At 50.1% G+C, this 20,944-nt stretch overlaps 9 protein-coding genes across 9 annotated transcripts; 6 read left to right on the top strand and 3 right to left on the bottom strand.

Moving 5' to 3' along the window:
• Window positions 1–96: 96 nt before the first annotated feature.
• On the top strand, window positions 97–4,040 carry NUU61_003988 (tubulin-specific chaperone D; the record flags this gene model as incomplete). The annotated part of the gene is made up of 6 exons (XM_056654570.1): window positions 97–270; window positions 351–2,853; window positions 2,905–3,187; window positions 3,249–3,593; window positions 3,675–3,840; window positions 3,906–4,040. The coding sequence occupies 6 exons, from the start codon at window positions 97–99 to the stop codon at window positions 4,038–4,040; spliced, it is 3,606 nt and encodes a 1,201-aa protein (XP_056512597.1).
• Window positions 4,041–4,983: 943 nt separating this feature from the next.
• NUU61_003987 (uncharacterized protein) lies at window positions 4,984–5,598 on the top strand (the record flags this gene model as incomplete). Its single annotated transcript, XM_056654569.1, has 1 exon — window positions 4,984–5,598. One exon carries the CDS (start codon window positions 4,984–4,986, stop codon window positions 5,596–5,598), a length of 615 nt encoding a protein of 204 aa, XP_056512596.1.
• A 478-nt stretch (window positions 5,599–6,076) lies between these two features.
• On the bottom strand, window positions 6,077–7,198 carry NUU61_003986 (HNH endonuclease signature motif containing protein; the record flags this gene model as incomplete). Its single annotated transcript, XM_056654568.1, has 1 exon — window positions 6,077–7,198. The coding sequence occupies one exon, from the start codon at window positions 7,196–7,198 to the stop codon at window positions 6,077–6,079; it is 1,122 nt and encodes a 373-aa protein (XP_056512595.1).
• A 738-nt stretch (window positions 7,199–7,936) lies between these two features.
• On the bottom strand, window positions 7,937–8,245 carry NUU61_003985 (uncharacterized protein; the record flags this gene model as incomplete). The annotated part of the gene is made up of 1 exon (XM_056654567.1): window positions 7,937–8,245. One exon carries the CDS (start codon window positions 8,243–8,245, stop codon window positions 7,937–7,939), a length of 309 nt encoding a protein of 102 aa, XP_056512594.1.
• A 747-nt stretch (window positions 8,246–8,992) lies between these two features.
• Window positions 8,993–11,239, top strand: NUU61_003984 (tRNA lysidine(34) synthetase; the record flags this gene model as incomplete). The annotated part of the gene is made up of 3 exons (XM_056654566.1): window positions 8,993–9,140; window positions 9,217–9,390; window positions 9,483–11,239. 3 exons carry the CDS (start codon window positions 8,993–8,995, stop codon window positions 11,237–11,239), a joined length of 2,079 nt encoding a protein of 692 aa, XP_056512593.1.
• A 319-nt stretch (window positions 11,240–11,558) lies between these two features.
• Window positions 11,559–16,318, bottom strand: NUU61_003983 (putative Rho guanyl nucleotide exchange factor; the record flags this gene model as incomplete). Its single annotated transcript, XM_056654565.1, has 3 exons — window positions 11,559–12,119; window positions 12,178–14,039; window positions 14,095–16,318. The coding sequence occupies 3 exons, from the start codon at window positions 16,316–16,318 to the stop codon at window positions 11,559–11,561; spliced, it is 4,647 nt and encodes a 1,548-aa protein (XP_056512592.1).
• Window positions 16,319–18,164: 1,846 nt separating this feature from the next.
• On the top strand, window positions 18,165–18,470 carry NUU61_003982 (uncharacterized protein; the record flags this gene model as incomplete). The annotated part of the gene is made up of 2 exons (XM_056654564.1): window positions 18,165–18,330; window positions 18,394–18,470. 2 exons carry the CDS (start codon window positions 18,165–18,167, stop codon window positions 18,468–18,470), a joined length of 243 nt encoding a protein of 80 aa, XP_056512591.1.
• A 633-nt stretch (window positions 18,471–19,103) lies between these two features.
• On the top strand, window positions 19,104–19,791 carry NUU61_003981 (kinase-like domain-containing protein; the record flags this gene model as incomplete). The annotated part of the gene is made up of 3 exons (XM_056654563.1): window positions 19,104–19,197; window positions 19,249–19,538; window positions 19,645–19,791. The coding sequence occupies 3 exons, from the start codon at window positions 19,104–19,106 to the stop codon at window positions 19,789–19,791; spliced, it is 531 nt and encodes a 176-aa protein (XP_056512590.1).
• A 31-nt stretch (window positions 19,792–19,822) lies between these two features.
• On the top strand, window positions 19,823–20,200 carry NUU61_003980 (uncharacterized protein; the record flags this gene model as incomplete). The annotated part of the gene is made up of 2 exons (XM_056654562.1): window positions 19,823–19,948; window positions 20,066–20,200. 2 exons carry the CDS (start codon window positions 19,823–19,825, stop codon window positions 20,198–20,200), a joined length of 261 nt encoding a protein of 86 aa, XP_056512589.1.
• Window positions 20,201–20,944: the final 744 nt, after the last annotated feature.

Below are 20,944 nucleotides of genomic sequence, written 5' to 3'. Positions count from 1 at the left end.
TTCTTTTGTTGATTTGTATATAAGTCACATGATACGACCCACGGTTGACGCTGTTCCCGACTCGGCAAGACGTTGATGCATCACCCATCTCCCGCCATGGACGCAGCCGAGGACTGGGAGGTGAAACTGCAGCGGGCATCCGGGGATCTTGTCTTGGAGTTCGCGGCCAAGCTGCCCTCACTGTTGTGGCGATCCCAACATGGAAGCCCCTCCTCCCCCACCCCACGCCAGTGGGTGCAAGTCTCCAAAACGGAGAAGCTAGTCGGGCTGGTAAGACTGCACAAGTCAATCCTGATCTTTTTGAACCCAAATAGAATTTTACAGAGACAGTCGCTGATCATGTATGATAGCTTGAGCCTTTCCAAGAATGGCCCCAACTCTTGGATCCGCATCTGCAGAAGCTTCTGCCTCCTTTAGTGGATGCGTTTCTGGCATTTCTGGTCAAGCATCGCGACCAGTATGGCTCTGTCGCTAGCTCAACGCAGGATTCATCAGTGTATCCCCTTCCCAGAGCGATCTGCAGGCTTCTTTATACATTCTGCAAAGTCCGCGGCGTCAAGGTGATTAGCCGGTTCTTGAACAATGAGCCCAAATATCTTGAGGCGATGCTGCGGGCATTTATCGAGTGGGACGTGGACCACTCCTCTCATTCCATGGACCATCTGATCGAGTCCGAGTCGCGGCGGCTAGTCTGGGAAGAACGCTATATGATGCTAGTCTGGCTCTCCCATCTCCTGCTCGCTCCGTTTGACTTGGCTTCGTTATCATCGGATGATATCCCTGTGCCTTATGCCAATCTGCAGCAGCTAGATTGGTTACGTCCCGAGACTCCGATGGTCGCCAAATCCCTTCTGTCAGTGTCGTTGCACTATATCAGTGCGTCGGGCAAGGAGCGTGAGGCTGCCACGGCGCTGTTGGCACGTCTTGTTCTCCGCGGGGATATGCAAGCACTTGGCATGCTTTCTGGGCTGACAAATTGGGCGTTTTCCATTATTCAACCAGCAGAGAATGTTGAATCGCCTTCGGTCTATGCTTGCATTGGAGTCCTTTCCTTTATTGCCCGCTTGGGCGCATCGGGTCAAGTGGAGGATTTTGCTCCTTTGCTGATCCCGGTCTTCGAAAAAACTCTCCGCGTTTCTCAAGGAGAGTCCGAGGTTTCTGTTACCATTCAGTCTTCCGCCTTGGCCAGAAAGATTATCGTCAAGATCCTTCGCAACATCACTACCATGGCTTTGTCTCTCAGCGAGCGAGGGGACGGCCGGATTACGGATGATCAATTGTCTACGGTTCTGGAGGAGGCTATTGATTATTTCCTTGTTGCTCTTGCCGACAAGGACACCCCTGTGCGATTTGCTGCTAGCAAAGCCCTCAGCATCATCGCTTTCAAGCTGGAGCCAGAAATGGCAACCGAAGTCATTGAGGCTGTCATCGGCTCATTGGGAGAAAACATACTCTATGAAAAGGACGACGGGACTTTGATGACTCCCTTCGAGGTGCGGAAAATTGGCGCGCACACGCTCAAACGCAACTTGAGTGCCGTCGACGCTCAGCGGTGGCAGGGATTAATGCTGACTTTATCCCATCTTCTTTTCCGGCGTGCGCCTCCAACTTATCAACTCCCAAACATTCTGCAGTCCCTTGTCTCCGGTCTTGACTTTGAGCAGAGGTCATCGACGGGCATCTCTGTGGGAACTGGTGTGCGGGATGCTGCTTGTTTTGGCATCTGGGCCATGTCTCGAAAATATACGACTGCAGAGCTACTGGCCTTACAACCACAAGTAATCCCCTCGTCGTCCGGAAAGCAGGAAGTTAATGTCCTACAAAAGCTGGCCGTGGAACTAGTGTGTGCAGCCTGTATAGACCCCTCTGGAAACATTCGGCGCGGTGCATCTGCTGCTTTGCAAGAGTTGATTGGCCGGCACCCCAATACCATTGCCGAAGGCATTCCTCTTGTCCAGGTCGTGGATTATCATGCTGTCGCGCGACGATCCCGCGCACTGAATGATGTTGCCAAAGCCACGGCATCGCTGGACCAAATCTACTGGAGTCCGCTCCTGGAGGCTCTGGTGCACTGGAGAGGTGTTGGATCTCCTGATGCCGAATCCCGGCGACATGCAGCACGGTCTATTGGAAATTTGAGTACACAGCGGAGTTTCGAATCTTTGGGGACGGTGTTGGATCGACTGCTGCGCAAGCTCTCCAGCATCCCTCGAAGTGATGTAGAATCGCGACACGGCTGCGTGCTCTCTATGGCTGCAGCCACGGATGCCTTTACCGGTCAGTGGGAAAAATTCCCAGATCAAAGGGATACGCCTGAATCGAAGAGTGTGTCTACCCAAGTGGCCAATTTGTGGGAGATTTTCGGTTCTCCCTTGGCTCCCACCGATAACGATTTAACCCTTCAAACTTCTCGTCCCGAATTGACCGCAGAAGCATTTTCTCGTTTAATCTCTTCGCTGTCTCGGTCTACCGTCACAGCGGGATTGGTGCGACCCTCGGAGGCACTGCTTGATCGGGCACTTCGAATCCTTTCGCTCAGTGTATCTCGAAGCGAGGATGTTTCTATTGAAGCCTCTTCTGATTCTTTATCACAGCTATTCCCCCTCTTGTCACAAGAAAAGGTGCACCAAACTGTGCAGGCTTGGTTTTCTCATCTCCATACTTCATGGAGACTACCAACAGGTCGTGGCCAGATCTCAGCCTTGGGTGCTGTATTCAACCGACTTGATGCAAATGGTGGCCTTCGGGAGGACATTGTAACCGAGTTGCTCCGCTGTGCCGGGAAAGGGGAGCTTATAGAGAAGCGAGTTGTTGCGGTCAAGTGTTTGGCCACCAACGTCTTGCCATATACAGGTATATTTCCCCCGGGAGGATGTTCAACAGTTAATACTAACAGCGCTATAGTGGTCACGGATACACTTGCGAATAGTTTTCTTGAGTATCTGAATGACTATACCACCAACAGACGGGGTGATGTTGGATCGTTGATTCGACTGGAGGCAATCCAAGCTGCAGGCACCCTCGTACAAGGAGACTCTAAATCACCGACGCGCTCACCACTTGTCCAAAACTTGGTCGGGTGTTTGTGCCGTCTCACAGCCGAAAAACTCGACAAAGTCAGATTACAAGCATGGCTTTGCCTGCAGAGTTTCTGGGAGTCGGCAGAGGATCTCCCGGCCCTTCAGCGGTAATCAATTCCTTTTTGTTTCGGCATTTGCTGGATGTGGGCCTGGTGCTAATTGCAACAGGAAATACGAGCATTTCAGCCATGTCTCATCGCAAGAGTACTTCATGCAGCTCCTCACCCTGCAGCGCATCGACTGGCTGCGTCTTCCGCTGCTACAGGGCCTCGCCACTTCTGCAGTTGCGGGAGCTGAGGGTCTCGTCCGGGCATCTCGATCGGCTCTGACTCGGTTTCTGGAATCATTTACACCAGCCGAGCGACACATGATCTTGACGACCTTTGTGCAAGACTTGACAACCATATTGGGTGACAACCTGCAAGATGACCGCTACGCAATTCCCACTGTCGAGTTCCTCGCCTTTCTCATTGATAGCTACATTAATACCACGCCCTCAGAGGCAGAATCTAGGTTTGTGGCCCCCTCTTCACTGACCAGATGTACCCTTAGAATCGCTAACAGGCATTTGCTATTTTTTTTTTTTTGGAACAGTTTCCGGAAATTATTCGTCCTGGCCCAGCGATCACATTTCAGGTCCTCGAATATGGCTCGACTGGAAGCCGCGGTCAAACTGTATGCGGCATTATCCAGGGTCGAGCCTCTGCGAGTGGATGTTCTCAAGAAGTTGACCGGGATGCTGTTGCACCCTTTCCCTCGGGTATATTCAACCCCATTCTTCTCACTCCGCTTCCCATGATACTAACAGTTTGTGTTATGTGGTAGGTTCGGTCGAGTGTTGCGGATTATCTGCTGGTGCTTACGGACTCGGAAACTATCAAGTATGAGGACTGGTCGGCTCAGCCTAAGCAGCTCAAGGGACAGGTGGAGAGTCTGCGTGCTGTCCTATTGAGTGGTTGAGGTGGGACTTGGTAGTTGTGCTAAGTTACTATTCGATCAACATAAAGTACAGACAGTAAGATAAAACCTGCAATACCGTATAACGGGTCATGGAGTAGTATAGTAGAATGGATATGCGACGAAGGGTTGATGCTGGTTAAATAGGAATGTCACCAACCCAACAAATGCACATTTTTGTTATGTGGGTAAGGTAATATTCCCCAGAATTAAATAAAGAATAGTTATCTTCTTTCCACTAAAAGAAAATAGTAGTAAATCCAGAAAACTAAGAGCAAAATTAAATTTTGCCGGGGTAAAAATGAATGCATCATCCGTGAATCGAACACGGGCCTCGTCGATGGCAACGACGAATTCTACCACTAGACCAATGATGCTGCAACTTGGAAAATTGTGCCTAAAAGAAATTTTGTAACAGGTAATTCTTAGCTGCTCTAGAATTAGCCAAGGAGACTGCGTAGACCATTCGACTGCTAAATAATAATATTCCTAAGATGATATTTTGTCTTGCGTTTAAACAAAACCCCAGCCACTACCTAAGAATTATCTTGTTGATCAATAGTTATTTTAACTCCGCAAGGCAAAGACTTAAATTTGTGGTATCCTGGGTCAACTGCGCACTGTTCTGATTTATATCTTTCCCTTGTCTTTCTTCTACACCATCCTCCCTTATTCCCTCCCCTGGTGACTCTAGATATAAAATACTCTGTGAACTTTCGCCCCCACCTCCATAAGCAGCAAGGCAGCCTAGATTCTAGTCATGACAGCCCCATCTTTAACTATACAAGGCTAAATCTATACAGGGCTCACTCAGCTTTGCAGATCTGTGGGGCAGGGCTACCGTAAGATCCGCCATTTCCGAGACTAAGTTGCCCTGCTTGAAGGTATAAACCCAGTTAGTCTTGCAACACTCCTGGCCTCTGCAGTTTTGTTCTGTTGACAAGCCATGAGAAACCCTCCCACCCAGACCGAGTATCCCTACGATCTCGGCTCCTTCGGGCGCCAGATCACCACCAACAGCCCCGAGGCCCAAACCTGGTTCAACCGCGGCCTGACTTGGGCCTACACCTTTAACCATAAGGAATCCGCTGCATGCTTTGAAAAAGCCATCGCACGCGATGAGTCCTGCGCCATGGCATACTGGGGCCTGGCCTATGCCACGGGCCCCAACTACAACCAGCCCTGGCACTTTTTCGGCGCCGGGTTGAAGCTCGTTGTTGAGAGTACGTATCACGCGGCGCGCAAGGCGCAGTCACTCGCGACAAATGCAAGTGCCATTGAGCAGGCGCGCATTGCTGCCATCCAGGCTCGCTTCCGGAGCGACCAGCTCGCCGAAATGGAGCAGTATGCAGCCCAGAATCAGGCGTATGCCGATGCGATGGGTGCAGCATATGAAAAATTCTCAGACGATCTTGACGTGGCCACTCTCTACGCCGACGCCCTCATAAGCCTCACGCCCTGGAATCTGTGGGACCTAGCTACGGGGAAACCTAATCCAGGAACTCGCACTCTTGATGCGAAACGCGTGCTGGAAAGTAACCCGTTGACTAAATCTACGTGAACTGGTAACATGCCTCGGGTCTCCAAGTCCCCCATAAAAGCGGCATGTCTTGCATGGTCTGTGTTGGATTTGCTCTGATAACCTAACTTGAGGCTGACAGCTTGCAACCGCACCTTGAAAACTCGCTGCGACGACCAAACCCCATGTAGTGGAGTATGGCCATTTGAATCAGACCTTTGCATCCCTATCTGACAACAACATGCACAGTGCTCCAGCAAAGGACGAGAATGCGATTACCAGGCCCTAGTCGCCGTGGCGGTCCTCGAAGAGGCGCCCAATACCAGGGTGCCTCGAGCAATATTCACAAACCTTGCACCCTTCTTGAATTTAGCCAGGGTCTCTTTGGTGATGAGCTTGGTTCCACCTAACAATGCATTCGGCCACCGAAAGCAAATCATCCAGCGACGGATAGAATGTCGCTTTTATGGTTTCTTCTTGTTCTGCAGGTTTGCGGTATTCGTCCCGATGACTCGATCACTCATCGGTGACGCTTGGGCGGTTGATTTTCCGTGCCGGGGAGGCTGGACGCAACATGACGAGAATGCTTCTCCTTACGGGCCGGCGAACGGTGGCTGGGATTAATTGCCAGTAAAGAAAGACCGGTTACAGATAGCAATTCTTCCACATTAGTGCTCCCGTCCTTCGCGAGAGCATGGCCGCCACTACCTCCGAGGTGCTTCATGGTCTTCGCGATCAGTTCGCCATGCCCAGTCGCGTGCAGGATGTTGCCGACGGCTGCGTGCACGGCAAGTAGAAACTTGTTAGGGGCGGGGTACCGGGGGTCGTGACTTGCTACTATCGCGTACTCGAGCATGTGGGGCCGGAGGAAGGTGTTTCGAAATTGGGAAAAGGTTTTCACGCGGTAGCGACCAGAAACATCGGTCTCCTCCAGGATGAATGAGAAGCGACCGAACTCTCGATGCAGGGATGCAGCCAGCATCATCACATTATCGATGCGATTAACGTCTTCATTGCTGGAGTGAAAGAGGTCGTGGATAGTTGGGAAATAGCGGTACAGGCAGTGCCAGATTTGTGCATGCCGAAGTCGTTCATCCTCCCGAAAATTCTCCAGGCCAAATGGGATGATGTGAGCGGCTTCGAGGTCAGCGGTATGTGCGTCGGGGGGCCTGCTATCATAGTCGAAGTCCCAAAATTTTGTCACTACGCATTGGTGGTTATCACGTTGCAGGCAGGCTCGCCGCAACTTGCCCTGCCGCCGGGTCGTCGAGTCGAAGTCATGGGACAGCAGGTCCTCAATAGAGTCTTCCACTCTAGGACGGGGGGAGGGTGTGATTGCGGGCGTATTTCCACCTGTGGCCACCATCGGCCTAAGCAAAGCTGTATCCAGGTGCTTTGCTAGTTGTCGTAGCTGGTCGTCGTCATCGCAGCTATCTGCATCGTCGGCCAAGTGGACCTGGCCTTGGATGGGAAGGAATCGGAAGACAGACCTCAGGAAATGGATGGTATCGTCATCGTCATTCAGTGATTGATACATATCCAGCCGAGCAAACATCTTCTGCCGGGCAGCGGTGTGGGTGTCAAATTCCGCGTCCGGTACAGGAGGACTCCGACTGCCGCAGGACTCAGAGAGGGAGTCCATGATCAAGACCTAGAGAGAGGTAGTCAGCTCGGTATGTCGACGTGCAGGCGCGGCTCTCCGAATATGGTACCTGTCGAACGACAGAAATCGACCTAGGTCGGTAGGGATGAAAAAGGTTGGTCTCGTGGGGCTCAACAAGTCCACGGAATTGATGCGGAGACGGATCGTGCCGTTTCGATGATGTCAGGTGGAAGTTGCATGATGTGTACTGGGAATCATAAATTCTTGGATTCTCTAAGACTGAGGGAAAGGCCCGGTAGCTAATTTGGAAGGTGCGAGCGAGATCACGTCCACTGGCAAGTTAGTGATGGCAGGAAGATAGAGCCGACTAAGCAAGGAGTCACGGGCCGCATTATTTCTACAATGTTCTTTCAAAGATCGACAGACAGCATTGCCATCTTGTGCTGAATAAATGACACGAATGAAGGAAAAGGAAAAGAACTGCTATGTTCTAGTGGTAATCAAGTCCCAAGTACGGGTTGGGCGTATCAATAGCGTGTTTACTCCCCGCCATTGCAGCAATCGGTATTTCTCCATCCTAAGGTAAACGTCGAGGTTATCTTAGTTTACATTAAGATGTTCCGCTCGTCAACACATTCTCATCGTTCCGGATTTCCTTCATTTTCCTTCTTTCTGGTTATCCTCACAAAATCACCTTCAGTTATCCCTAAGCCTACGACGTATCATCAGCAATTCTGGTTTGTTTCCAGGGAAACCCACAAAGAGCAGTCAGTATACCTACTTTTGGTTCACAGTGAACGACTGGAAATGCTGGCCCTGAGTGTAGCAGCCATTACCACCAGTTTGATGGAAGTTGTTGCAAGAAAAGCCACTGGACCCCTGGAAAATCAGGTCATTAGACATATCGGTAACGCCGATGGATTTGATGGTCTCGTTGCTCGAGATGCCGACGCAGCCGATAGTGCCCTCCTGGCCGAGATGAAACCCAGTGCTATCGGTGCAGTGGGCGTCGCTGTATGCGGTGATGCTCCAGGCAGCACCCATAGAGGCAGAGGCCGCGACGAGGAGAGCAACAGAGGACTGCATGGTGGGACGATGGTAGTGAGATTCAGGAGAATATTTCAAACGGAAAATGGCAGTATAGTGAACTGTGAGATTTTCTTCTTCCAGGTTGGATCAAAAAGGGTCTTTTATACTTTTTCTTCGCTTGTGCTCTTCAGTCGATCAATGTTGACTCGACTTAGGCGCCCTATAGTTGCTATTTCAGGCCCGCAGCCGCTCACTGACAAGTTCACGTCATCAACACGCAACGTAGAACGCAATGGCAAGGTGAAAGGGTTCAATTGCCGTTGGGAAAACCACGAGGACTCTGCGGGATTGGTGATGGATATTTTTAGCATGATGCCGGCGGCCTGAAGAGCAACCACAAGGCCGCATGTGGAAACACCACCGAGGGCCTGATGCTTCGAGAGAACGAGTCCACGTCATACGTAGAATCATCAAGATGAGCTGGTAGCTGGTTTCATGAGACAGTTCGGAGTAGAGTTGGGTAGATCAAGTCAGCCGCCACAGCACCATTGTTGCGGTGTAATAGCCGTCCTCGTTAGGTGATTGAACGACATGCTGGGAGTGCATTTCCATCTGGATGCGCATCGAATACCTTGCTCGCCACGAAATTTATGTTTTCAGAGGCATCGCCGACTAAGGTGAATTACCAAAGAAAAAAAGGGAGAAATGACAACAGACAAGTCATGTGACCCAAACTTCTTTTTCACCAACTGGCAAACGCTCTGAATTGCATCGCGATTCTCGAGGAATCCCAAGGGGAATCCCATGGCCGCCAAACATCTCCCCATCTCTGTCTCCCAATTTCGGGAGCATTTTCACCGGTCATGGTCCAAATTTCGAAGGACTGGGATTCAACCTCGAAAACATGGAATTAAAAATGGAGATGACTCGTTCGATCTTCCACGCAGACTCGGTGAGTCTTGCTGAGCACCGAGCACACTTTTTCAGTGTTCGAGTTATCAAACGATGGCTAACCTTCATTTTCACAGGACTCGCCGTCAGCGGTGGCGCAGATTCCATGGCCCTGGCGTATCTGTGTCGGCAGTTGGAACAGTCTGCTGTCGCCGGGGTCATCTCCGTGACCGCGTTCGTGGTCGACCATCGCGCCCGCGCAGAGAGTAGCCACGAGGCGAAAAAGGTCGCTGGCTGGCTGTCTGACTTAGGTAAGATTCTCTCATTTGAGGCTCTTCCTTAATCTATATATTTAATCACCCGTAAGGCGGGTCTCAAAGCATGTTCTGACAATCCCTAACAGGCATCAAAACCCAGGTCCTGGAGCTGGACTGGCCCCAAGTCTCTGGCAGCCAGGATCAGTCATCGAGCAAAAATGCAGGAGTATCAATGCCATCCGCCTTTGAAACGCATGCACGGCGACTCCGCTTCCAGGCCCTCGGCTTGGCCTGCCGTGAGAACGGCATTGAGACTCTGCTCATGGGCCACCACCAAGACGACGACGTCGAGACTACTATCTGGCGCCTGTCTTCTGGCGCACGAGGTGCCGGACTCGCGGGAATCCCGCGAGTCGCCCGCATCCCGGAGTGTCACGGTCTCTTTGGGGTCTCCGAGAGCGGATCATCCTGGAAAATTCCCGCAGCAAATATCTCTCCGCAGGTGCCGGTGCAGGTGCGGTTCAATGGGCAAAACGAAGGAAGAATCTCAATTTCTTCTGATCCGGAGAGCAAAACTCCCACCACCCAGAAACAAGCACCTCCCTCCTCGCTTGCAACCGAGATCTCTCTCGCCACAGGCGGCATCCTCCTCTGCCGACCTCTGCTGTCCTTCCCGAAAGCCAACATGCTCGCCACCTGCCATGAGAACTGCATCCCCTACGTCTCCGACCCAACAAATTTCGATCCCACCCTCACCCCGCGCAATGCCATCCGCAGCCTGCTCGCCTCCAACGCCTTCCCACGCGCCCTGCAACCAACCTCCATCCTCTCACTGATTCGCGCGAGTCAGGATCTCCTCCAGACCTCCGACGAGCTCTCCAACCAACTCCTCAAATCCCAATGCCGCATCCTCGATGCCAATCACAAGACAGGAACCGTGATCCTCCAGATCCTAGATTCAGCCTCGACAGCACCACCAGATCCCCAACTAGCCAATCTCCCCGCCTTCCGCCTTCACCAGATCCAAACCCTTACCCTCCGCCGCATTACAGAATTGGTCTCCCCTTTCCCGAGGAACCATTTCTCACTGCGCAGCTTCGAGCCCTTTGTACCGCGCCTATTCGTCTCAAGCAATAATAGCCACGATGATCCTCTGTCCCGCAAAAAACAATCTTTCACTCTGGGAGGTGTGATGTTCCAACCTCTCGCAAGAGAACATAGCATGCCAGAATCTACGTCAAAGCATGCGCAAGGAGCTGCCAATATCTGGCTCCTTTCCCGCCAGCCATTCATGAAAAACCGGTCCCCGGTGACAAAAGTCGACACCCCCATGGCGGGCCCTTGGACGTCCTGGACTCTGTGGGATCACCGGTACTGGTTCCGGTTTTCCGTTACTCCAAGTCTGCGCAGCCAACAAGAACAACTATGGCACGAACGGCAAGCCCAGAGCAGCAGCATCACCCTTCGACTACGGCCCTTCCAGCAGCCCGATCTCCAAAAGATTCGCGCGGGGTTCGAAGTTCCCGGAAGAAAAGGGCGGAAGAAACATCCAGCGGCTTTTTTGATGGAACTGCGAAAACGGCTTTCGGTTGAGGCGCCCGGTCCCGTCCGTTTTTCTGTTCCTGTACTGGCGGTGGAAAGAAGCCCTGCAACCGGAGCACAAGAATCAGATACTAGGGAAGAGGCCGAGCAATTTTTAGCTCTACCCACCATGCGCATTTGTCTCACTGGGGACTCGGTAGACAATACCCGCGCTGACGAAGTCGAGATCTATTCTGCGGGCAGGTGGTGGATGATAAAATGGGAGTGCATGTACAAAATGATTGATACCCAGGCATTGGGCCTGATGGGCTGGTCGATTGAAGAGGCTGAAGAAGCTATGGTACATGACAACAAAGGCTAGACAAAAACACAAGCCATGCGAACTTGATCTCCTAAGCTATGCATGCATGATCGAAGGCCATCTGTGCGTATAGGCCCATATGACAGGTGACAAGAATTTCAAATGAAGACAAAGTAGAAAATTCCCGAATTTGCAGCATTGAGAGCAAATACAGTCGAAGGAGAGAAAGGATGTGTCGGTGGTATCACAGTACAAAGAAAGAAAAGGGAATGGATATAGCAGCCGCGGATATTGGCTGAAAAGGAATGAATAACATACCGAAGACTCTTGGGCGAATGCTTCGTATTTGAGACGGCCTCGAGGGACGCCGCAAAAGCCATCATGGCTCACTTGCTTTCAAAAGCGCGGCTGCAGCCGACTGCGCGCGGAGGCCGCCGATTTCTCGCCTCAGCCGGAAGTTTTCCTTCTTGACCCGGGCGACCTCGTCCAGCGCATCTGTCAACTGAGAGCGTAACGCTTCTTCAGCGCCGCCCGTTCGGACATCCTTGGCAATCTTGCTGAGCTCCGAGTTGAACCGATCATAAAGCGCTTCATTTTCGGCACTAGCCTCACGGTAAAGCTCGTCGAGCTTCTTCACGCGTTTCTCGCTCACGATCAAAGAGGTCTCCAAGTCTCTTTCTATCGCAGATGTGCGGCCGTTGTATTCGCCCGTAAGCAGGTCAAACCGTGACTCCAGATTCCGCATGCGGGCTTCGAGGGAAGCGGTAGTGGCGGGAGATAGCTGTGGGTTTGTGTGGTCTCCGTTCAACTGCGCTGTTTTGTGCAGGGTTGGCGCAAGCTTCAAGGCACGCAGTTCGTCACCAAGCGATCCCATCTCATCTCGCATCCCCAGCTGCGTAATGGCTTGAGATCTTTTCTCGTGTAGAACACGATCACGAAGCTATTGAATAGTTAGTGGAGCCCAATAATAAATTTTATAAGACCTAGGGATGACCAACCTTCTGTGGACTTTGCATCCGCAATTTCTGCGATTTCTGCGGCGAGGACGAGGATGAGGATTGCGGCCGCCTACCATCCGAGCCATTGATCATGGGACGCTCTCGAAGACCCGTAGTGCGCGAAGGGATACTGGTCGCGCGAGATCGTCTCTTTGTTTCCTGGGCTGGTGACTCGGCTCGATCGACTTTAGTCTTGGTCGTTCGCTCTGTCTGCGGTATTTTGGGATCAATATTCTCTTTCCTGCTTGGTGTGCAGGGGCGCGTAGGCGATGTTCTGCGGATTGGCGATCCCAGTCGCACTGGTGAACCACCTTTATCCGGTGATGTACTCTGAGGAGGCGATGCCATGTAGCTACTTTGGGGACGGGCCTGTCTTGTCGGGGTTGTTGCCTCCACGCCAGGGCGGCTGGAGGGTGTCACTGGGCGTAGTGGATGAGTCGGGGAGGCATTCGATGCATCGGAAGACGCGGTGGGAGGCCGTAGATCAGACAGAGAGCTCCTCCGCTTTCTGCGAATCTTCACCACGCCATCTTGAGATATCCCGCGGATAGAGGATAGAGACGGTGGCTGCCCATAGCCAGTGCCTGGTCTCGAAATCTGCTCTTCCGACGCAAACCCGAACGGGCGATCACGAGACGAGGGCCGCAGAAGGCCCAAACGAGCATCCACGTCGGTGGATTTAGAGCGTATTAGAGAGCCCTTTGGCGTGCTGGGTTCAGAATCAGTCGGGCTTTGCCTCTTGCTCAAGGTCCGCAAAATCGACGCGACTTTGCTTTCTCCATCATTCTTCGAGCTCTCCTTGTGCGAGCCAAAGCCAAAGCGTTTGCGGAACGAAGAGTTGTTGGAGCTCATAGAGCCAGTGTTCGTTTGTGGTGTCTTGGTCTGGTCGCAACTCAATGTACCTTCTACCGAGGCACCGCTGGGTATGTATTCCTCGAAAAGGCCGTCAAAGTCGTCAACAAGCCGGTCCAGTAGAGACACATGTTGCACAGGATCCCCTTCTTCCGTGAGAACCTCCGCAAAGGCCATGGTCAAAGCACCTCGGTCCCCATCATTGCCCGATGCATCTAGCAGCTCGGCCAGTAAGCGAATCATGGCGGCCAACGCACGGCGATTCTGTGGGCTGGTGTCCGCGAGGAACTTTCGAAAGTGCTCATCAAAGTCGCGGGGGAGCATAGTGTCAAACTGGCTCTGTAGCAAACGCAAAGACGAAGAATCCAAAACAGGTCCCATACTCGTCTTCCATGCATTTGCCATGAAGGTTTCGAAGGCCACAAAAAGCGTATCGACCGGTACCTCGGCGGCAGCCTGTATCTTTGCGGGATCTTCCAGCAAGACATTGTAAAGCTCATTGACCGGTGCTCGGTCTACATTGTCTCTGACACGAAGCATGCGCCCCAAGATGTTTCCACTTCGAGACTGTAGAGACAGCACATAAGCTGCAAAGGTTTGCTCCAGCGACCCGATCTGTCCATCCGGGCCCTTGGCAGCCGGCGCCCCGACCACCGAGATTCTATTGGAAGTTTCCTCGTTTTCTCTTTCTTGATCTTTCTCTTTACCAGGAAATGTGGAAGGGAGCGTGTTGGCTCTCGAATGGGTTGGCCTTGGCGGAGGCATCTTTGGGAATTCACCCAGAAGCGTGGCTGAGCTGGGGGCTTTGATAGTCGGGACACTATCGCGGCTACCCCCTAACAAGTTGGAAATCAATTTTGTCGGTGATGGAGGCCGGAAACCACGCGACGCCTTGACGTGTGTGATCAAGTTACTCGCAATGTAACGAAGTATTTCAAAGTTGGAGTGAATCAAGGGCTCCGTCAGTTTCGGGTTTCGAGGACTGTGCAAAGGCAAGAGCAAGTTTTGGACTGTGATACTTCATGTCAGCCAAGAAATTTACCATGCCCGACGATCCATACTTACGACGTCTGGAAAGCGTTGAGAGAAAGCTATCCACTGAAACCAAATCGGTGGATGCAGGACCAATAACAGAGTCAACATCTATCCTGTATTGGTCCGCATTTGGAGGAGATATCGAGACGACGACCTCCAGGTCAGTGCCGTTCAGCATCTGAGTACATGCCGCTTTTGGAGTATCGAATACAATCCGTATCGGTGAAGACTGGGCCTGTTTTAGAGCAGCACTCTGACCTTCCTCGCACACGCAAGCCAGAATCCCAGTATTGCCTGCCATTCCAGTAGGGCTCCGAAGTGTCCATTTACCACCTTCTCGTTCTTGTTCGGAGAATCGACCTTCGATTTTTGCCTTGGAAATTTCCTCAATCAGCCGAGACGCTTTCCCTTCATACATCACAGTCAATTGTAATGCAAGCAGATCGGTAGCGCTGTTCTGATCTTTGGGTTTTGTGGACATCGGCACAATAAACAGGATTCGGCCGCATGTTGACTGCGTATAACGTGCGGTGTGCAGCTCCAGGACCTGCGCAACCCTGAGCTCTGATGGAGGTAGGGACATGGACATATCACTGGTTGAGGAAGCCGCATTATCGATGTCGGCCAACAACCCACGGGCCGTGGTACGGCTTTCCGCTGGTTTAGCCAGCAGCACGAGGCAGTTTTTGTAAAGTAGCAGAATCCCCGTTCCAGGACCAGGTGTCTGGTTGTCAAGGTGGTAAGGTAGCACGGCCTCGTTGAAATCCACGGCTGTAATCAAGCGTCCTTCTGGAAATGTCTTGGCTGGCCATCCATCAACAAGATCTCTCAGTCGTTGAAGAGTCTGGGCATGGCTGGACGGAGAAGAATTATCCAATGCGCAGATATCCTTGACAATGTCGCGTGCTTTCAGCAAAGGTCGCACAGCAGGGTGAACCATGGGCAAGCTCCCGGTCATGGTATCAATCAAGAGACTATACCGAGGAAGTCGCTGGACGGGCTCCATAAGCAGGGATCGCAGTCGCTGCTCCCCAGTCTCGTAGACTCTCCTCGAGAAACTGGAACTTTTGTCTTTCATGAAGGAATTCAGCGTCTGAGTAAACCCGGTATGCGCACCCATATAATCCGCGTAGGGCTGTGAGAACTGTGGAAGCCATTCAAGAAGGGCCTTGGCAAAAGTAACAGCACCAATCGCATCCTGGTTATCCTTGGAAAGATTCTGGTATGATCTAGATAAAGGAAGCTCAGTGTCTTGGCTGATATCCGCGATGGCATCTTTTTCTGTCTCGTCAAGCACTTGGCGGATGACATCCAAGAATCCCAGGTTGACTTCCAAGATCTCATTTAGGCACGGTGGAAACAGTGCTGTCAGGGCGGTCTCGTCGGGGCTGGTGCTTGAAGGCGCTCTCCCTTGAGCCTTGCGTCGGAACTCATCTGCGACTTCGTGAACCAGGGTGTAGAGCTTCGAGACGTATCTCTCCTCGGTATCCACAAGTTCGCACATGGTCAGGCGAAGGGCCTCCTTTTGGCTCCGCGCAAACACTCGCGATCGACTTACGTTGGTCGGCTGTGAGGGTGCACGTTTTAATCGCGATGTCGGCAAGAACATTGGGTCCCCCAATGCCTGTATGAGTGGTGTATACAGACCATATTGGAGGTTTTGATTATCCTCAATGTCCGAGTCCGCGCTGCCGCGCCGCTGGGTAGCTCGGATCGCACCAGCCGGAAACACCACATCCACATCAATCCAAGGAACCTTGCGCTCCTGGTAGGCACTGCGAGTGTCCCGTACAATCTCCGTTGAGTCGTCGACCTTGGTCATCCGGTTGGCCAAGTCTGCTGCGTGTATCTCATCAAACATCTTTGGAGCCTTGGCTCCTGGTCGTCCCGTACGAGCCGTATCTATCAATCGATTCTTGACCGGGTCAGACAGCTCAGCGAAATATTTCAGCATGCTGACTGCGAGCCCGCGGCACACTTCATCGCCTTGTTTTTCGCGTGGTAGGTGGTTGACCGCAGCATACAATGGCGCCGCAGGGGAGACTGTAATTCGAGGGTAGCTTTGGAAGCCAGCCGGCGTGAAGATATGGGCTTGAATGCGCGAGCTGCTCACGGTAGCATTGGCGGTCGCGACGGGGCCGTGGAAGACAAGGATAGAGGAAAGGCAGGAATCGACGACATGGTAAAGGCTCAGCTGTTCCAGCGGCAGGTCCGCCAGCGCGGCACTCGCGGGCGCACTTGCGGTAGTGGCCATCGTTGCCTGATGCGAATGCGCGCGGTTCACCGTGAGTCTGGGCAACTACCGAACTTGGATAACAAAGGAAAATGCGCCGAGGGCAGAAAGAGCGACAAGATGGAAGGAAAGCGCAGTAAAGTGAAGGTTGGGATTTTAAGGAGAGAACTCGAATCGAGGTTGAAGGTAGAGGCGTCACAAGTCCCGTTTGCTTTATGTGGTCGACACAGCGATCGCAACACTCATGTTCCCCTCCATGGAAGCTGTGGGACGAGGACCCCGACTCAATTCATGCTGGGTGTGGCTGTAGGAGCAGAGCAAAAAGGTAGAAATCAAGGAGAGAAAAATAAGAATAATGGATTAAGGATTAAGGATCAAGAGAGAGAGAGAGAAAGAGTGTTTGTTTTGACGCGGGGGGAGAGTGGGTTGATTATCGCGATAGAGAGATGCGGGCACTAGCGCCCTGCTAAGAATAGAGTGTTTTGTTTGTCCCGTTGCTATCGCCAACCGCTGCAAGGTCTGACTGGTCATATATTGGCATATATACCTAGTATTGGCTGATTATTGATTTCGACCGAATTATTATATTATTATGATCATGATACTCGCTAGTATCCTTTTCAGACTGTTCCAAGGTATCAATCATTCTTCCCAGCAGGATCAGTCTCTCGGTTTAGCGGGGACAAACAAAGCACTTATGGGTCGAACCAGCGGATGCTTATTGTTTTTGACACCAAATCAACCTCGAAATGGTCTTGGTAAACGAGTTGGCATCAAAAGAAAATTGGTGATGTATTGTGTTCTGTGTTTATCCGCAAGATATCCACGGATACTCCATTCAAAGTCACTGATCCGCGAACCAAGAAATATTCCCAGTTATCTGAATTTAATTTGCTCATGTTAATATTAATATCAGGAATCCTCTTATTTAAATCAAGTAATTGTGAATTATTTTTTCTTTTTAACAATTCAGAGGCCTTCCATTTTGGGGCTTATCCCTCGCCGCTTTTGCGGACTAAAACCAGGCACATTTCCAAGCCCTACTTCCACCACTATATCGCCCGTAGATCTTGAGATGAGCAACCTAAGCCCATATTTGGTGACCAACACTGCCGAACACCAAGACAGCTGGTTTGACAGAAAAAGGACCAAGCTAGCTTTTTGGGCTCTTCAAGGAAGAACTCGTGTTACTGCTACCAAGGAGCGCCATTGGAACACTGTTTTGGGTAAATTCCTTAATAGTTTTCGACTTTTTTCTTTCTTTTTTTTTTTTGTCCCCGGCTAATTTGACAACCCTTTAGCCCGACTTGAGACCCTTGGGGCCTATCTAATGCGTCGCGACCAGCAGCCAACAAAAATCGTTTGCGGTGATGGTCATCTAGAGAGATGGTAATTCTTCGAGGATGGGTCAAGAATACAAAGGCCAAATTCGAAGCAGCGAAAGGAGGCGACACATTTTGCATATTATGGTATGTCTACCCCTAGTTTTCTCAATCTTTCTGGTATCCTGTGTGTGTCAAGATTAAACTGTATAGCAAGTATCGATATAGCTAATTATATCATAGATCCAATCCTAGATCGCGCGGGTAAAGAAAAGTGGTGGCCGAACAATTTAGAGGCTTGTGGGGATGAAGCGTCTGGGTCAAAGACATCAGCCAACACAATTTCGTTCACTTCTATCATGGTATATGTTAGAGCTTTCACCTTGACAGGGTTGACTATCGGCGGCAACGATCGGACATACGACTGGAGCCGTGCGTCTCGGAGATTCCGTTACCTAAGTTATTGGCACAAATTTCTTAGCGTCAGTCTTCTCCATGAGCTGATGCATATCAAGCTCGATTGTAAGGGCCTATTATCATCCAGGATGAAAGAAAGTCGCCATACTAACTTGGTTATTACCTTCACAGACCGGGATCACAAGATCCCTGGAGGTGGCAAGGCCTATGGTTATGATGGTGCAACCGATCTGCTAAGGCTAGCTCCGAACCTGGTGGAGGACAATGTCGATAACCTCCTTATATTGATATTGGGTAAGTATGAAATCCGTTAGAACTTAATTGGTACGGTATAGCTAATATTTCATGGGACTCTAGCATGGTTTATGTCGGACGATGATTGGAGTAAAGGATACGCCCGAAATGAGAATGATCTTCGATGTAACGGAGGCTAGTCGGATCATTCAACTGCGATAATACTGTATGAATTTGATATACTATGCGGCCCACAGTCTATCGATAGTACATAATTTTGATTTACCCTACTGTACTATAGATAAAGAAATGGTTCTAAAGGATAAAAACTAAAGAGTAGGCAATTAATTACCCTAAAAACATAGTATATTATTTCAAGAGATCTTTAATAAACAAGTTTTAAAAATAATAATAAATAAAAGTAACATATTACTACTTAATAATCAATGTATTTCAGAATATAAATTTATAAATATAATCCAACATGTAGACATATATATATTATTTAAAAAATCTATCGTATAAGAACGTATAAAAAGATTATAGATATGTATAAAAATCAAGATATAAATTAAGGTTTAAATAAATAAATTATACTAAATTATATAATAACTTTTAACCGCGTATTATCCTAAAACTAATTGATAACTAAACAATATAATAATATAATAGAGATCTATCTATATCTTTTTATATAATATAAATAAAATAAATAGATATAACTCTTTTTAATAACCGAACTTCGCCGCCTCCTTCCGAGGCACTGAACGCGTCCCCAGCCGCCCATCTTGAAACCATCTTCAGGGTACGCCTCACAACCAGAATTTCTCGCCATGCAGGCCTTGAGAAAAGCCTTATGGCCTCGAACTCTTTATAGGAGCCTAATTTCAGACATATCGAAAAGACACCTATCTATTACGTTCCGAGGTACGACCTGCCTAAAAGGCTCCTGAGTCGGCAATGCTGATTAAACCTTAGGAAAATCCATTTCCAAAGAGGAGCTGTTCAAATACACAAATGGCCGATTTCTTTCCGAGGAAGACCGCCAGCTTTCCAAGCGCTACGTTCGTTTTGATGTTGACCGGTTATGTGATGTGATCGCAAGCATCCCCGGGGCTGGGCCATTGCAGGTTTCGAAGATAGAGAAGATGGAGGGTGGGTTCAGCAAGGCTCTCCTTGTGACAACCGCAGATGGCTCGGAATTCATCGTCAAAATTCCGTGTCCGAATGCAGGAAGGCCTATGTACTGCACAGCATCCGAGGTTGCGGTCTTGAGCTTCGGTAAGGTTGATCTCCTATTTAAATCTCGTCACTGCATGTTTGATGGAAATTCTCGGTTCAGTCAGGACACATACCACTATTCCTGTGCCTAAGGTCTTAGCATGGAGTGCCGATTCAACCAACCCGGTAGGCGCTGAGTATATTGTGATGGAGCGGGTCCCTGGTGTCCAGATCTTTAAGAAATGGGATGAAATGGGAGAGAGCAATCGGATATCGATCATTAAACGTCTCCCTGAATAGCCCCTTGGATGAATATTTAATAACCCTCGATATGGCAAAGAAGGTTATGCTAGCGGTGGCAAACAATCCTAAGCTACTAGCTCAGTCCCAACCTATACTATGGTATACCGATCTTTATATGGGAAATATCTTTGTCGCTGAAGATAACCTAGCCGCGGTTACTGGCTTTATTGACTGGTAGTATACTTCTATTAATCCCTTATTTCTATAAGTCCGATGGCCTGTCTTTCTAACTCCGCCCCAAGATTACCAAGAGGGCTAGGTTTTGCCTTAGCTTCCACCTGACTATGAAGATATAGACGCCGACGACAAGGAGATTGTATTATATAATAAAGAGAAGGCTATCTGGACAAAAGCTTATGAGGTTGTATCCTTTTTGAATGATAGAGTAGCCTGGAGAGCGATATAAGTCCCCTCGCTACTAAAGGAACTATTCCGTCGTAGTGATACTTGGGATAAGGGAATTCTCCCGTTCCGGGAAACGTTGATCGAGCTTTTTCGTAGTTAGCGGGATCTCAGGTTTATAGAAAGTCTACCGCTCAACTTCAATAACGAGCAGATCGCAGCATATACGAAGGAGTTTTAAGTCTATCAAGAATAGCACGAAATGCGTAGCTTCGTCAAGCAAGTTCTTGATACTGACGACGATAGCTAGGTTCCTCCCAAGCGCGATTTCACCGAGGTAAAGTCTCGGAACAAGGTGTTGTTCGACTACTATGTTTCTAAACCAGGTCTTAACAAGACCCTAGATGAAGTCCGGGGCTTATGGCTATTTCCCTTAGATACATAAACACATCAAATCGAACGCCGTACAAGATTTCAGATATATTAGATAGGATTGAATCCGGTACAAGATCTTCAGCTAACTGGTCCACCGATGAGAACTACTTGGAACGCGTCTTTACACGCTCCACCCTCGAAGTAGGTCGGTCGTTACATCTTTCGCTGAACGTAAGACCATCGTCAGTACCAATAGAAAGATCCTTTGGCTTAAGTGCATACGATGCATACAATGTTTCAGCCAAGTCTCTCCCTGAAAATGGCGCAACGGCAGATTCAGGTGCCCCGCTACGAGTGTCGTGGCTCAGCAGATTGGGGACTAATTATAGAGCCTGCAAGCGCTCGGAGCTTCGGTCAAAATGCGAGTCTTCAT

The sequence above is a fragment of the Penicillium alfredii genome, assembly GCF_028826965.1.
Source record: "Penicillium alfredii strain IBT 34128 chromosome Unknown utg000005l_segment0_segment0, whole genome shotgun sequence".
NCBI lineage: Eukaryota > Fungi > Ascomycota > Eurotiomycetes > Eurotiales > Aspergillaceae > Penicillium > Penicillium alfredii.
The sequence above is the reverse complement of the archived record's forward strand: the minus strand, read 5'-3'. Positions and strand labels throughout refer to the sequence as shown.